General features: G+C 39.1%; 1 protein-coding gene across 1 annotated transcript in view; it reads right to left on the reverse strand.

Moving 5' to 3' along the window:
* FAT3 (FAT atypical cadherin 3) overlaps positions 1 to 15,638 on the reverse strand; it is a 432,050-nt gene that overhangs the window by 76,601 nt on the left and 339,811 nt on the right. Inside the window, exons 8-10 of the mRNA XM_064441382.1 lie at positions 13,996 to 14,271; positions 12,188 to 12,398; positions 4,547 to 8,620 (exon numbers count right to left, since the gene is read on the reverse strand). Of these exons, the coding sequence (XP_064297452.1) occupies positions 4,547 to 8,620; positions 12,188 to 12,398; positions 13,996 to 14,271 (4,561 nt within the window). The remainder of the gene's footprint in view (positions 1 to 4,546; positions 8,621 to 12,187; positions 12,399 to 13,995; positions 14,272 to 15,638) is intronic.

Below are 15,638 nucleotides of genomic sequence, written 5' to 3' on the forward strand. Positions count from 1 at the left end.
CTGACATTGAATTCTCCCTATTCAGTTCAACACCAGCATAAAAAAGCTTAAGGCTCCTTTATAAAAGGCTGCAATCTTGTCATAGTGAGTTTAATGTTGTAAACCATTAATAAAAGTGGTCTTAAATATGCTTATTTAGCTTCGTGATATCAATCAGTGCTTTCCTGCAATTAGTCCTTTTGTAAAAGGAAATGATTAACTGTCCCAGCCAACTACGAAGCAATACACTTAAGGTATGGGTATCCCATGGCTAAGAAAAGAGGAAAGGTAAAACCTAATTAAAATCAGCTGGTGGCTTTTATGGCTGGTGGTAACACTAGCTTGGAGCAATTGTAAAATCACTGTTGCTTTCTTGTTGATGGAATGGCTTTTAAATCATACACAGGAATTTGGGGAGTATGTTTAAAGAAAAGGTCCTTGGGATCCCTTTTCTGCCCTTTTACTCCACTAGAAAAGGATCGATTTGAATGACCAAGAAACTCTGCAATAAGCAACAAACACGTGCAACAGTTTATCTGCATGCCTTTTTCATTAATGTTAACTTTCTTTTTATTTGCTTCTCAGGACTGGCTATATACTTTGTTGATGGAAGACAAAGGTGGAGGTTGTACTATAAAGTGTAACAGAAATAATGAGATGTAAACACTAAAATTCTGTCAAGGAAATATTCTTAAGAAAGGCAAAAAAAATCCACACTGTGGCCCAGGGAACCATTTTCTAGTAGTTATACATATGTCTTGACGCAGATCTCATTCTGCAGTGATTAATTAACTTTTTCACTAATATATGTAAGCAGATTCAGCTTCCTAGGGGCGTTCTAATTAATTAGTTTTTCACTCTGAATAATGTAGCTTTTCTAAACAGAAGCCTCCTGACTACATGTATTAATGGATTCTTTAAAATCTTTTGGCAGTTTTCTTATGTTCTACTTTGAATGTCACAACAGTGAAGTGCTAGCTACAAAAAACACTCCAGTAACTTTTTAGAAAGGCTTTGAGGCTAAAAGAATCAGCATTATCTTTTATCTTTTGTTACTTGAAGTTTAAATAATGCTCTCCCTCCCTCCCTAGTCAGCAAATAGTACAAAGCCAAATCAAGCTCAAGTTTAAGTAAAGAAAGAAAACAGCCAGATACAAATGAAATGCAGAGACACAGTGATCCAAAACAAACAAATCCTGACACACATCATTACTAAAGCACACACAGAGGGAATTATAACGGCTAAGAGGGAACTGAAAACTAGAAGCCAACAGTATCAGTTTTCACTGCAATGTCCCAACCTGGGAGGGGGAAATGAATATTTACTAACTTATTTATTTAGTTTCTCTCTTACATTTATGCATTTATTTAGATACTTTCAATTCCCAATTAGAACTCTAGGCATTTGCATCACATAAAATCAATAGGTTTATCCTCCGCTCCCAGTTTAAGATGTTGCATGTTTACTGAGCTGCCGAAATGATAAAACCAATCCTCTTAGCTTTACTATCATAAAATTGCAGACACAGCTCTTCAGCCTGCAGCACAAGTCCTCACCAAACACTGAAACATCAATTTCTCCAGAACTCCAGGATCTCAAATATAAAATAAAAACAAAGAAAACCCATCACTTTGCTCATACTGGACAACCAACCCAGCGAACAGCCTACTGTGAACAATACCAGGTCCTTCTTCCAAAACACACTGTCCATCTTCCTTCTATTCAGCTGAACCAAGCTTAAAGACTATTGCCTGTCCTTAGGTTTGAGTGCCTGATGGAGCCTAATTAGCATCACTGAGGAACACAAAACACTTGGCTGTACCAAAGTCGTAGCAACTGACATTCTTCTGGTGGCTTTTCCTAGTTTACCACTGTTAAATCTCAGCAATATCTGGCTGGGTCTAGGCTGGGTAAATATGAGCTAAACACCAGCAGACCCTGGTTTTAGGAAAACTGCCTCAAATCATATAGGCAATGACCTCAAATGAGCCTTCAAAAGAAAACTACTGTGCTCCCTAAGTGCATTTGTGTCATCTGTGCTTCCTATTGATTTTCTATTAAGATTTATATATAATGCTTTTACTTTGTGAACAGCTCCAGCTGCTGTCAAACTACAAATAACAAAGGGTAAGCGCAAAATTTTTTCCATCATAAAATGCAGATGAAGGTGGATTTGAAAATGGCAACTACTTGCCAATAATAATGGAAAATGGAAACCAAGCCTTAACTGAAGGAGTTCAAAACAGAATATATATTTATTCACCAGAACATATCTACCCTTCTCAAAGTTGACCAGAAGACTACAATAAGCATTTGTATTTGTCAGAAGAGTGCAAAGGACTCTTCAGGGATCACATCTGACCCAGAAAGTTTCTTTCTTTCATCTCCTAAATGATGATTTTTTTCCCGTCTATCTTCTGTGTGCTACTTTTCTCCAGGTGCATTTGCTCAAAGCTGGTTTTGGTGGATCCGCATGTCATTCTCATAACTTGTTTTCTTCTCCCTTTTTGTCAGCGTACTGTTTTTCCTCAGAGTTTGTTTATTGTATTCACAGAATTTTCTATGGCTCAAAATGCCTCCAGAAAGCCACAGCATTTGAATAATCATCTCGCTAATCTGATTCCATTAAATACTCCAGTGCAGTTCCTGAGCTCAACTTGAGGTAAAGTATGAATAGTCTATTTTGTTAGTTAAAATATACTTTAATATGTTTTGACATTTTAATCAAAAGAAACAATTTCTCCTTGTGCATTTCTCAAATTCAAAGGATATATTCAAAGACAGTGGAATCTCTGAGCTCATACACTTTAGTAATTGTACAGGAGGCATTAGAAAAAGTTTTGGGCTTTGACATCTAATATTTTCATAAACTAAAATACTAGTAAAATATCTGACATATTTTTAACTGTAATAGAAATTAAGGTACAGAATGACCTATAATTTTTGAGTCACATGTGACACTTGTTATTAAAGAAGTCCAGTTTTTGCTAAATTAACAGCATAGGGATGTGAAGAAAACATTATTATGTAACTAAACCATAATTCATTATAAGAGATGACTGAAAGACTTCAGAACAAAGAGAAAAGCAGTACCTTCAGCTAATGATCATGGTATACTAACACATCTTTGTTACAAACATGAAGGATTTGCATTTCTATACTGGGATCCCCAAAATTCCTTCAAAAATCACAAAATCTCTAGGATGAGGCACTACTTTTAGTTATGTGGGAACTGAGGTGCTGGCAGCTAATGTGCCTTGTCCAAAGCCTCCAAATCCTGTGCTTTATCCACAAGATTATTTTGCCTCTACTTCTAATATCCTACAACACATCACACTATAAACACATAGTCTTTGCAAACCTTTAAAATGAATCCAGACTTTCAAGTCAATGGTCAGGATGAATTTCTGGTTGCCCTGAGAATGATACTACTTCTCATGTGTAACACAGGCAGACTACGGCTAACTGGAATATCACACCTTTCCCTACATACCACCCCACAGCCATTTCCAATTTGATAGCTAACGAAGGGGTAGGACTCCTATCCTCCAGAGCAAAATATATAAACTGTTATCCTGTTAGTTAAGTAATTTTTGCCCATAGCCTGCTTATACATGCATTCTTCTGTAATTCTAATCCTATCGAGTGAGAAAAATGTGAATTTGTCCAATAATCTGGTTATTATTAGGTAATTAATATTAGCTTTTGGATTGTGAAGGCTGGGGTGAGTGACAAAGTTGTTCCCTAACAAAATATATTGGACAATGCAAGCCATAGGCAGAAAAATAACTGCAGCACCCCATCACTCATAACATACTCACACAAAAGCCAGTCTGAATCTAGGAGAAAAGAATGATAATAAATATAGCACAATAGGAAAGAGCAATGTTGCCACACTTTGAAAAATATCTTAGTAATGTAATCAAAACTGCCTTACGCTGTATATAACAATGCGTGGTAGCTAACCAGTGCTTCTAAGTGGATTACTATTTCCCTGGCCAGAAATCTGTGCTGATAAGAAATGGCATCTCCCTACTCCTTCCCATGTAAAATTAATTCCTTCCCCTCCCATCCCTGCCATAAATAGTGGTATTTCAAAGTGGCTCCTGCATGCACTTTCCTAACTCAAAAATGAAAAGTGCTATTTCAAAAAAAAATTTAAATGCTTGGAAATGTAAGGATTTTCTCCATAAGGATAAAATGTTGTTCTTCCCTTGGCTGAAACATTAAGTCATGATGGTTTCCAAACTGACACATCAGTTATGACGGGTTGATGGGGCACACTACATTGCACTGCAGAATATAATGAAGCATTAATCTTGGAAATTAGAGAGACAATAACCCAGACAGACAGAAACACACTCCTTTTCCCTCTTTTCAGCTTTGCTAGTTGCTACAAATTCTGTCCAAATTTAAAAAAAAATTAAAAAATCAAAGAGCAATCAATTGTCTAATTCAGAATGGTAATTTAGCTGAAACCCTGCTAACATTCACCTAAAACTAGATACATGCACAGTTCCTCAGCAAAGCTGGTTTTGGGAAGAAAACATGCAAGTTGTTTCTTACCTGTAATATGGTAGCTAACCTGCCGGTTGACATCAGACGTGTCTTCATCCCAGGTGCTAAGAACAGCCACAACTTCCCCTGGAGGGTCACTCTCCTTCACTGACCCTCTGTACACCTCATGCTCAAAGATGGGTGCATTATCATTTATATCTGTCACAGTAACTGAGACCAAGGTGGTTGACGACAAGGATAAAGCTTCCCCCAGATCTGAGGCCACCACTGCGAAGGTGAAAGTAGGATCCTTTTCATGGTCCAGATCCTTCAGTGTGCTGATCCAGCCACTGTTGCTATCAATGGTGAATGCTTCTGTGATCTTCTCCAGCTCTGATTCCACTGCAAATGTATAGGTGACCTGCCCATTTGCACTTGAGTCTGCATCAACTGCTTTAACTTGCATAAGTTTTGTTCCTATAGGCATCCCTTCCATTATTATAGCGTCATAGCTGGCTGTTTCAAACATGGGTTTGTTGTCATTTACATCCAATACCTTAACCTCCACATCCACAGTCAACACAATGTCTACTTTGTCTAACTGAATGGTGGCCGCAACTTTGAAGTGAAAAGCAGGATTTGTCTCATGGTCGAGTCTCTTATCCAGTTTTATGAGCCCTGTGTCTTGCTCTATGATGAAAACCCCGTCTTTGTTGTTTTCAGTCAGTTCACCATTAACTGTGCTGTACAAAGCACCCTGATTAGGCAAAACATGCAGAATGTCGATGGTACTACCTATGAGGGTGTCTTCTGCTATGGTAAAAGAATACTGGGGTTGAGAAAAGGAAGGCAGAATAGTTTCTGGGGGTAAAACATGGATGTAGACAGGAATGAGGGAATGTTTTACAGGGATGCCACCATCAACTGCATTGACAAAGAATGACAGAACTGTGTTTTTCAACTGGTTAAAGCTACCCTTGGTGACCATCCATCCATTGTCTGGATCTATTTCAAGCAGATCAGCTACTGAAACGGAGGCTTCACTATACAGAGAATAGGTAATTCTGGAATTGGCTCCATCATCTGGATCTACTGCTTGCACTTGGGTCACCAAGTAACCTTTCCCAACATCTGCTTTGACACTTGCTCTGTATTCAACCGTCATAAATTGAGGAGCGTTGTCATTTTCATCCACTACTATCACTCTCACAGTGCAAAACGTAGTCCTGCCACCTCCATCGAGGGCTCTCAAAAATATACCAATATCACTTTCCAGTGGGTTCTCCCGGTCTAACCTCTCAGTTGTCAGAATCTGCCCATTGCTATCAACCAAAAATCGGTCCTTGGCAAAATCGTTTATTATGGAGTAGCTTAACTGGCCGTATACACCTGAATCCCCATCTGTTGCCTTCACATGGATTACCTTAGTTCCAGGAGCAGCATTTTCTCTAACCTCTGCAACATAAACACTCTGTGAAAACACAGGGCTGTAGAGGTTGGCCCCGAGAATCTGTATGTGCACCTGAGCTGTGCTGGTGAACAGCCCATCTGACACAGAGACGTTTAAGCTGTACATGGGCTCCATCCTCTGTTTGCGATGGTTGGAAAGGGTGATAACACCACTCTTGCTGTCCATAATAAAACTGGTCCGATCATTTCCTGAAAGGATACTGTACTCCAGTCTGTCAAAATCAGAGCTGTCGGCATCAGAGGCTTGGACGCAAGTCACAAAATGACCCCGAGGTGCCAGTTCACTCACATACGATTCGTATATTAACTGGTTAAAAACTGGAGGGTTGTCATTCATATCTGTTATTGAGATACTAACAAGAACCTCACTGCTTAGCGGAGGGAACCCATTATCAGTTGCTCTGACTTTCAAGCTGCACTGCTGTATGAGTTCATGATCCAGCATCCGGGCTGTCAGAATTAGGCCACTGGTGCTGTCTATATGGAAATAGTCCGTGCTGTTAAAGGTGTCCTGGACTATCTGATACTGCACAATCTTGTTATTGTCAGAGTCAGCATCAATAGCAACAACCTGCAGTACAGGAGTCCCAATCAAAGATGCTTCAGACAAAGTAGCATTATAAGCCAACTGATCAAAAACTGGAGGATTATCATTAACATCATTAATGATCAAGTCCACAGTGACCTCAGCTCGAGCACCAGTGAGGGCATCACTGGCTCGCACCATCAGCTTGAAAAGAGAATTTATTTCATAGTCCAGTGGGCTGATGACACTCAGAACTCCAGTATCAAAGTCGATATTAAATTGGTTGTAGGGATCTCCATCAACAATGATATAAATGATACCCTGGCCTTCTGGACTGGTTGCATTTATGCTTAAAATTGGTGTGTGCATTTCTACATCTTCATTCACGGAAGCTGTATAGAAAGGCTTGTCAAATACAGGCATCGCTTTGTTAACGATAGTAATGGGGAGCTCTACCGAAGCAGACAATGATGGGTTACCACCATCTTTTGCAAGAACGACAACCAAATACTCTATATTAGACAAATCAGAATTGAAGGCTTCTTTTAAAGTGACACTACCAGATCCTCTATCAATTTCAAAATGTCCGTAGTCTTCTTTCAGAAGATATGACACCTCACCATTTTCACCCTTATCTTTATCGATAGCTGTCACTCGATATATCAGGGTACCAGGTTCAGCATCGACTTGCACAGCAGCATAATACGGAAGCCCTACAAACACTGGGGCATTGTCATTTATGTCCTCAATGTAAACCCTCACTACCACTCGAGCAACACGAAGGTGATCTAGTTCACGGCTTGCTTCCACGACTAACTCATATAGCTCTTGTTCCTCTCGGTCGAAGGGGATGCCAGTTGTCTGAATGACTCCTGAGGTGGATTTGATTTTAAATTTGTTGCCTGGGTTTAATATACTGTATTTCAAAGGCTCATTGAGGCGGTTACCAACAGCATTCACCACGGCGATTTTTGTGATATTGGTGCTGTTTTCTGAGATAGAAGTGGAATAAAAATTTTGTGTGAAATGGAGCCCACTATCCATGGCTTCTTTTACCATTATTGTCACCATAGCAGTGCTATAAAATTTCCCATCAGATACTCTTACTATTAGCATATAATGGTCTTTGGAGAGACTATTGTTTTTAATGGTGAGTACCCCTGTGCTTGAATCCATTAAAAAATGGTCCATATTGCCTTCAATTAGACTGTATGTTAGTTCAGGAGGGATCTCTGAATCTGGGTCTGTAGCCTTGACTTTGAGAACCTCAACACCAACATACGTGGGCAGGAGCAAGATCGTCTCAAATACGGCCTGGCTGAAGACTGGTGGGTTGTCATTGACATCAGTTACCTCAATAGTCACTTCGACTGGGCTCTCTGCTGTAAGCTGGGGATTCCCACTGTCTCTAACATGCACATGGAAGTGGAAGTGGGCTATTGTTTCATGATCTAAATTAGCAATTGTTCTGATGGCACCTGTGCTGGAATCTACTGTGAAATACTTTTTTGCAGTAGATTCAACAATCTGATAGACAAGCAAAGCATTCTGGTTGCTGTCAGCATCAGTGGCACGTATCACAAGGGGACTGTTATTCGCACTCCGGACTACGCTATTTACAGGAGCAGCTTCGCTTATGCTGCCCGAGTACTGAGAGAAGAGAAAAACTGGGGGATTATCATTTTCATCAACAATCTGAATGTTCACAGTGGCATTTGATGCCACGCCTGCCATATTTGTTGCTTGTACGATGAGCTGATAGAAGGAAGCCTGTTCATAATCAAGGGCCTTTTGACTGGTGATCACTCCAGAATATGGGTTTATACTGAAGGCTCCATCCACATTTCCATCTTTAACCTCATAAACCAATGTGGACTGACTGATTGCAGAGAGAGAGATGACAGAAGTACCAATATCCACATTTTCATTGACCTCCGCTTGGTATTCTTTGAGAGTGAACTTAGGGTGGGAGTTATCTGCCATTGTCACAGATATCCGCACAATTGCTGTTGCAGACAGTGGTGGAGAACCTTGATCGGTCACTTTAACTGACAAAACAAACTGTCCCATTGTGGTTAAGTCTGGCTCCTTCAGTAATGTAATGATCCCCAAAACTGGTTCAATCTTGAATGTGTTTCCCGTATTTCCTAAAACACAAATATTGGAAGCAAATTAGAAATTAAATACAATGCACTTAATGATAATTGAAACCAGGAACAATTAGCTGCAATTAGTTAAAGGCAGTTACTGGAAAAAAAAAAAACAAAACAAAAACCAAACCCAACATAAAAAAATTCTAATGGCTCTTCCAGCCTTCCTTTCTGAAAATCAGGTAATTCGCTAGATGGTTTAGGCATTCAAACCTTCAGAAACCCAGGAGCTGCTATCTGTATCTTGATTCTGAGTACCAACATCTGAGCAAGTGCTGCATGTGCATTACTCCTACTGAAGTAGGAAAAAGCATCCCTAAATTATGGGAATTAGTCAAATACATGTACATCTAAGGCAATGAAACTAGACCAGAGGCTAACAAGCCAATTACTTGACAAATGGATAACAACTCAGGCTCTTAATTGAAGGGGATATTAAGCAACCATAGAGAAGATTACAGTAGCTCAAGATCCAAAGAACTGAATATAAGAAGGTTAAAGTGGCATTTAGAAAAATAAAACTGAACAAATAGCATAGAAAAGAGATTCAAGTGTCTTGTGGCACAAAGGTTTATCATATGATCTCTGAGGAGGATGAATCTAGATGAATGAGATTTAGCAGAAAATGTCATGAAATATCTGTTATAACATGAAAGCAGGGATATCACTGACTGTAGAAAGGTGAGAACACTGATTTTGTATCAAGGACCTTCTTTGGGGTCCTTTTTTATTTTCAGTCTTTTTGCCAACCTCTTCTTCAGCAAGACAGATTCAAAACTTATTGATACGTATCATTACCCTGTAATTAGAGATGACCTTTATTAGACAATCTATATTTTGCTTGTTCCTTGAGCACCTGCTTAAAGTATAGAATGCTGCATGCATATATGACATGTATAAGCATATAGATTCTTTTTCTGAATTTGATTCTAAATACAAACAGCATGTACTGAGTTAAAGTGATTCCAATCATTATAACATGTTCCCTCTATTGTAATTTACCCTTAAAATCTAGAACTGCTTCCCATCTACAGTCAGGCATCCATCCATGACCTGGAGAGGAATACGTCTCTGGTAACTGGTGATAAACAAGAGATTTTCTTCTAATGGTGATTGTTACAGGTGTTGTGCACAGAGCAGTAAATGTGAAAATTGTAGCTGGAATACCAAATACATGGAATACTAAATGAAGTGAGTTAATGTGAACTATTTTAAAGATGTGATTCACTATCTGTTGTAAATTCTGGGGCTTAGAGGCTAATTTCAGCTCCACACTACTGTATGTAGTTCAATACTGGTAGTGGCTTTCTATTTATATCCATCCTTTCAGATCAGTAAAGTTTACTCTACTAGCTAAAACAAAAATTGTGCTATTCACTGAGGAGCTGAGATTCTGCCAGAGCTACAAATTCTCATAAAGATCACAGTATCTGTCACACTGCAGACACTACAAATGCTGCTACAGTAATTTTGTCAGTGCTTGCTAATACAAATAATTTTTAGCCACTGACTGACTCATGTAAGGCCAGAGCTGGTTGTTCTCCTTAAGGAATTTTTAACGAAAATTATACAAAAGCTACTTTCTTCATCAATTTCACATTCAAGGTGATGGAAGTAATTCCCCTGAATGAAAGGGCTGTGTACCATCTGAATGCTGCAGCTAAAATCAGTATCCTCAGCTGCAGGTTTTATGGATCATAGAAACTACAGCAGCAGAAGACTGAATTTTGGTGCATCTGGGTTTAGAACATTTGTGGATAATGAAACTGGGGGAGTGCACGGCTTACAGTAAATGGAAGTCGGAAGTCTGACGTCTGACACTGCAGGGAGAGCTCACGATGAAACAGAAACAGGCTGTGATGGAAAAGAGAAAAACATGCAGACTAAAAAGGACCATCTAATAGCTAAAGCATCCTTTCTAATCTTCATATTTTTCCATCTGCATCATGTATGATTCTATTACCAGTGTATGGGAACCATAGTTCTAGCATGTCAGGTTGCTCTTTACGTTGTAGTAGCACCTATAGGCGATTGGGTTGGAACTCATAATAGTAAGAAGGTGTCATGAAAAGACTGTGAACAGTACCGAAAAACATTGCCCCAGGAACCTGATCTGGTCTGCTCAGAGTTTGTTCTATAAGGCACAGTGCTGTCCTGCCTGGGCGCGTGTAAAATTTCCCCTGATCTAAGTTAAAGGACTCTGGAGAATACTGAGAAATAACTGGCAAGACCAAATGCTGTTCATACAGGAAATATTTGTTCTGTAGTGCTAAGATCTTTGTAGAATCACAGGGGTCTAGGTTCAACACGTTTAGGTGCAAAAAAATTCACCTCCTGGTTTGCTTAAGGGACTCTCCTTCCACAGAGCATACAGCATAATGACAGAAAAAAGTTCCTCGGGTCTTCTCTAAGCTTCAGGTTATATCAGCTTAATTTAAGGTGTGAGCTTGAACTATATGAAGTTAAATCAATACCAGATGATGTAGATATTCTGATTTCATTACTTATTTTTTCTCATTTAGCCTGTTCTTAATTGACATAAGCTATCCTAGGTAGTGACAAGTCTTTATGATAATATAGGGATAAATATGACCCTGTAGCATCAGAGCCTAATGCTGGGAAAGGCTTGTGATCTGATTAATAGGGAGACAATTGGAAGTATATTTCTATGTATATATAGTATCTAGTATAAGCAGTACACTTCTTTTTAGGGCAATACAGGTTTCAAGTTTTGCTATTATGACAACAGAAAAATTAATATTACTAAAAAAAGTAGAAATGAAACATTAAAAAATCCAAAGGTTACAAATTTTTACTTCCTTCTCTCTTTCTCAAGGCACCCCTCTTGTATATATGCTGATGGTTTATGTCAGAGATAATTCTCAACTTCAGATCCATATGAGCCAGAGAAAGTTACATTCACTTGCTTGTGTGGCAGAGAGAATGCGAACTGCTCATGACCATGCTGTTGCACTAGCAGAGGAATGCTTTTGCTGGTACAGATTATATGGTGACAATAAATATCCAGATCTTAACACCAAAAGCAATTTTAATCTGGCATCACCATGCCCTCCCTTAATTTCAAGAGACCTTGTGAAATTAAAATGCTATGGCTCTGCTGACAGAAGTTTTTAGCGTAGCCCTGGTGTTAGTCTCCATGCTCCTCTGATTCAACAGTTGGCAAAGATGCCATGACATACCAGCTGTTGTGGCATTTGTTTACAGAGGATCCACTGTGTACTACAGACTGAAGCTAGCAACCTGAAAACAAGTCACTGGCTGTAGCTTTCAAGAATTATCTTCTGTGATGCTTTTGAACCAATGACTTAGAGGTAAAATGCTCTGTAGCCATCTAGTGAACATGAATGGGATTCTGTACTGACAGGTTTTGGGTATAGTAGCTTCAAAATAAAAAACAACCAATAGAAATGTGTCTCCTTTGCCCGGCTCTACAGAAGAAGGTACACCAAAGAACTTATTTGTGTGTCAAGACAGACCACCATCACAGCATTGCTCTGTGTATGGCATGAATCATGATGCTACATTTTCAGCCTCTGTCCTAACCTGCTTCAATAGTGTAGATAAGCTCTGCGTTTTCTCCTTTGTCTTTGTCCAAAGCCGTGACCTGCAAGACTGCTGATCCAACTGCTGCTGATTCAAACACCGAGGCTTCATACAATGGGCTGGTAAAGTACGGACTATGGTCATTGGAGTCTTCCACATTTATGGTGACTCTGGCCAGGTTTCTTCTGTAAGGGAATTCTTGATCTCGGACCTATAGAACAAGTGCATATACACATCTTGATATTCAACTAGTAAAACTTCATAAATATTACTTATCTGGATGTTAATAATACTTTCAGTTCTATTTCATACAAAGCAATAAAAAAATCCATTTGTCCCAAAGAACAGTCTAAGATAGATACATTCACACATGAGATGGTAGGTAGATAGATAGTAAAATTAAAGAAACAGGAAGAGCTTAGGGACTTTGTTTTTTCACTTGTGAAAAAACACATGGCAAATAAACATGACATGAATTTTTAAAGTGGCAACCATGTGACATTCAGTTTTAGATTTGCAAGAAATACCATTTTTTAAAAATACATGCTAAATGGTCATGCCTTTGCCCTGTCATTCCCTGCTTTATAGCATAGAGGCAAATATACCTTGCCCATTGCTCCTTCTTTCAAGAGCTACAAACAATTTTACCCACTATGATTAGTCCTGTGGCAGTCTAGTGCTTGTACCTGCCAATGGACTTTTTCATCATTATATATGTACACACCTTTTTAAAGATCATGATACCAATTGTAAACAGGGTAGGAATTACCTTAGAGAAGTGCTGAGCACTTCCAACAGAGGTACCATTTATCACACCTCTCTCAACCCCATATGAAATATCTCAGCGCTGCTACGCTGGTAATCCTGCGAGCACAATCACCAAAGGTTTGGTTCTATTTAAGAGCAAAAAAACCTGTGGTACCAGGTGGAGATAAAACCAAGCACCAGGAAATGACCTCTGTCAGCCATGTCTCTCTGTGACTCAGTTTATATTTATTTCTTAGCCTGTTCACCAAAGGACTTGCAGCTTGTTACTCTGCGAGCTGGGACCCCACTCAGCTCCTGCTTCCTGGATCTCACAGCAGCTCTCTGATTCCTAGGGTCCCCCACCCAAAGATGGCCCTGTACCTAAAACGTCATGATCTGGTCCTTCAAAGATCTCTTCTGCAGGAGTCTTAAGTGGTTAAAGGAAACAGCAGATACAATGTTTAAACTAACACAGGCTTTTTTTTAATTAACCTCCAGTCCATAATATACAATCTTCACTTGAAAACAGACTTATGTTCTGTAATTTAGGCACACTGAGCAAAAAATGGTTATTAATTTTTTCTGCATATCCAAACATTTGGAAATGTCGATGAAAGCTATTTTGTATATTAACAGTTTATGTACTGAAATAAGTACGTAAAAGTGAACTATAAATGAGGCTTGTATTCAGAAAGGCTGTAGCACTCTTTATGGCAAGAAAGCAGTTACCTTCCTGTAAATAATTTCTCAAATAACTTTCAGCCTCACTTCAGAAACTCTGAAAATTACCGAGTGAGAGGACCAGATGCCAAGAGATTAAATAATTTCCTGCTTGCTCTCCCCTGAGATAGCAAATCATATCATATTCCATACAATGAATTCACAATAAGTTTCAAAAAAACCCCAAATAAAAAATGTAAAATAAATACACAGCAGGACAGGCAAGATAAATTAATGACTACTTACTGCACTGAGTCCTTTGCTCATGCAAAGACTAATGCACGTATGCACCTGAAGCAGCAGTGATTGTGTCCTGAGCCAAGCGAATATTGCATTCTTACCATGACATTAAGGATGTGCTTATCCTGAGCTTCGTGGTCTAATCTCTCAGCAGTATAGAGCACCCCAGTGCTGGGATCAATTCTGAATTTTCTCATGCTGACTGCATCGATGCTGCTGTGAATAGTGTAGCTCAACTTATGCTTTTCATCTCTGTCTATAGCTTCGATCTGCAGAATTTCAGTATCAGGGAGGATGTCCTCTGAAATGGTGACATCATAACTTGGGTGAGAGAATTCTGGGCCATTATCATTGTTATCCAACACTTTGATAAGAACCTACAGTTAATAAAAGAAAAAACATTTGAAGTTATTACAGTCTAGTCAGATTACGCAATACACACCTAGAGGAATGTAATTTACTTTAGATGGCTGATGATGTTATGCTGCTCTATGGTGGGACTGAGAAACATAATTTAATATTAAATGGTTACTATTCAGATCAAAAGAAATAGTAAGGATACGACTTTAGAGGCAAAATGTTTCTAATTATAAGACCTACTCAGAGCCTGACAGAGAAGTCCACATTTTCAGTATCTATACATTGGAAATTACTCCTGCAACAGTCATAGGAAAGGTTTTGTTGTACCTTGCAACTGCTCTGGTTACAAGAGACTTCTAGAGCTATTACGGTATTTTATTTCCCCTTCAGTATTAATAAGGTTATAAAAGAATCCTTTTCATATTACTTAAATCTGCTTTTTATACAATCAAGATTCAGCTAAATCCTGTGTTGTTTTCTGCCTGATATATTGCATTGGGACATACTAGCAATGTCAAATTGTGACAGCAGTGGAGACTTCAAGTTGCTGTTACACCTTAGGCTGTGTTAGGAATGGTGACACTTGATGAGGTGAGAATAGGAGACATGACCTCACGACCACACAAGCGCGCCCCACAGAGATCAATACATACCACCAAGGACAGGTAATCTCAGGGCACTGGTGACGGGGGAAGATTATTTTTATGGTTTCGTCCTTGCTCTTCCTTTGCCAGCGATGGTTGTCTATATTGCCAACCACTTCACTTTCCCCTCAAACACCTATTTGCCTCTCTTCTGTTGCAGTTTATGAATGGTAGGACTTCTGCTAAACACGTGAATGAATGCTCTGCCATTTGCTTCAAGTCTGCCTTTAAAACCTTGGTATTGATCCCTAAAGAAACCTGGAGAGGGGGAAGGCAGCCAGGATGCTGCTGTTGCTGCCTATTGCCCCCATTGCAATATATCACAAGCTGACCCTGGGAATTAATAAGTATCGCTATTCTCCAAGCTTTGCCTTTCAAAAGTTATGTGACTATGCAATGCAATGCAATGCAATGCAATGTGTGTGGCTCCGATGAGGTTTTGTGGTTTTCTTTACTGAAGGAGTCACTCCCTGGAGCAAATTTGCTTTCCAGACTTCCTATGCTATAGATTACTTTGGGTAGCATGGCAGCAAAACCTTTGACAAACTATGTAATACTGAAAGATGAAGTGCAGAGTTGCCTCTTTTTCAATACTGGAAACAGAAAGTATCTTTAACAGAATATGCCTGTGAAAGCACACATCTAATTTTACAGTGAGTGAAACGGAACAATCTTTTAATTCAAAGGCTTTGAAATAAGAAATAGTCCAATGAACGCCATGGGAAAGGCCATGCACAGGA

Source organism: Phalacrocorax carbo, chromosome 1 (assembly GCF_963921805.1).
Source record: "Phalacrocorax carbo chromosome 1, bPhaCar2.1, whole genome shotgun sequence".
NCBI lineage: Eukaryota > Metazoa > Chordata > Aves > Suliformes > Phalacrocoracidae > Phalacrocorax > Phalacrocorax carbo.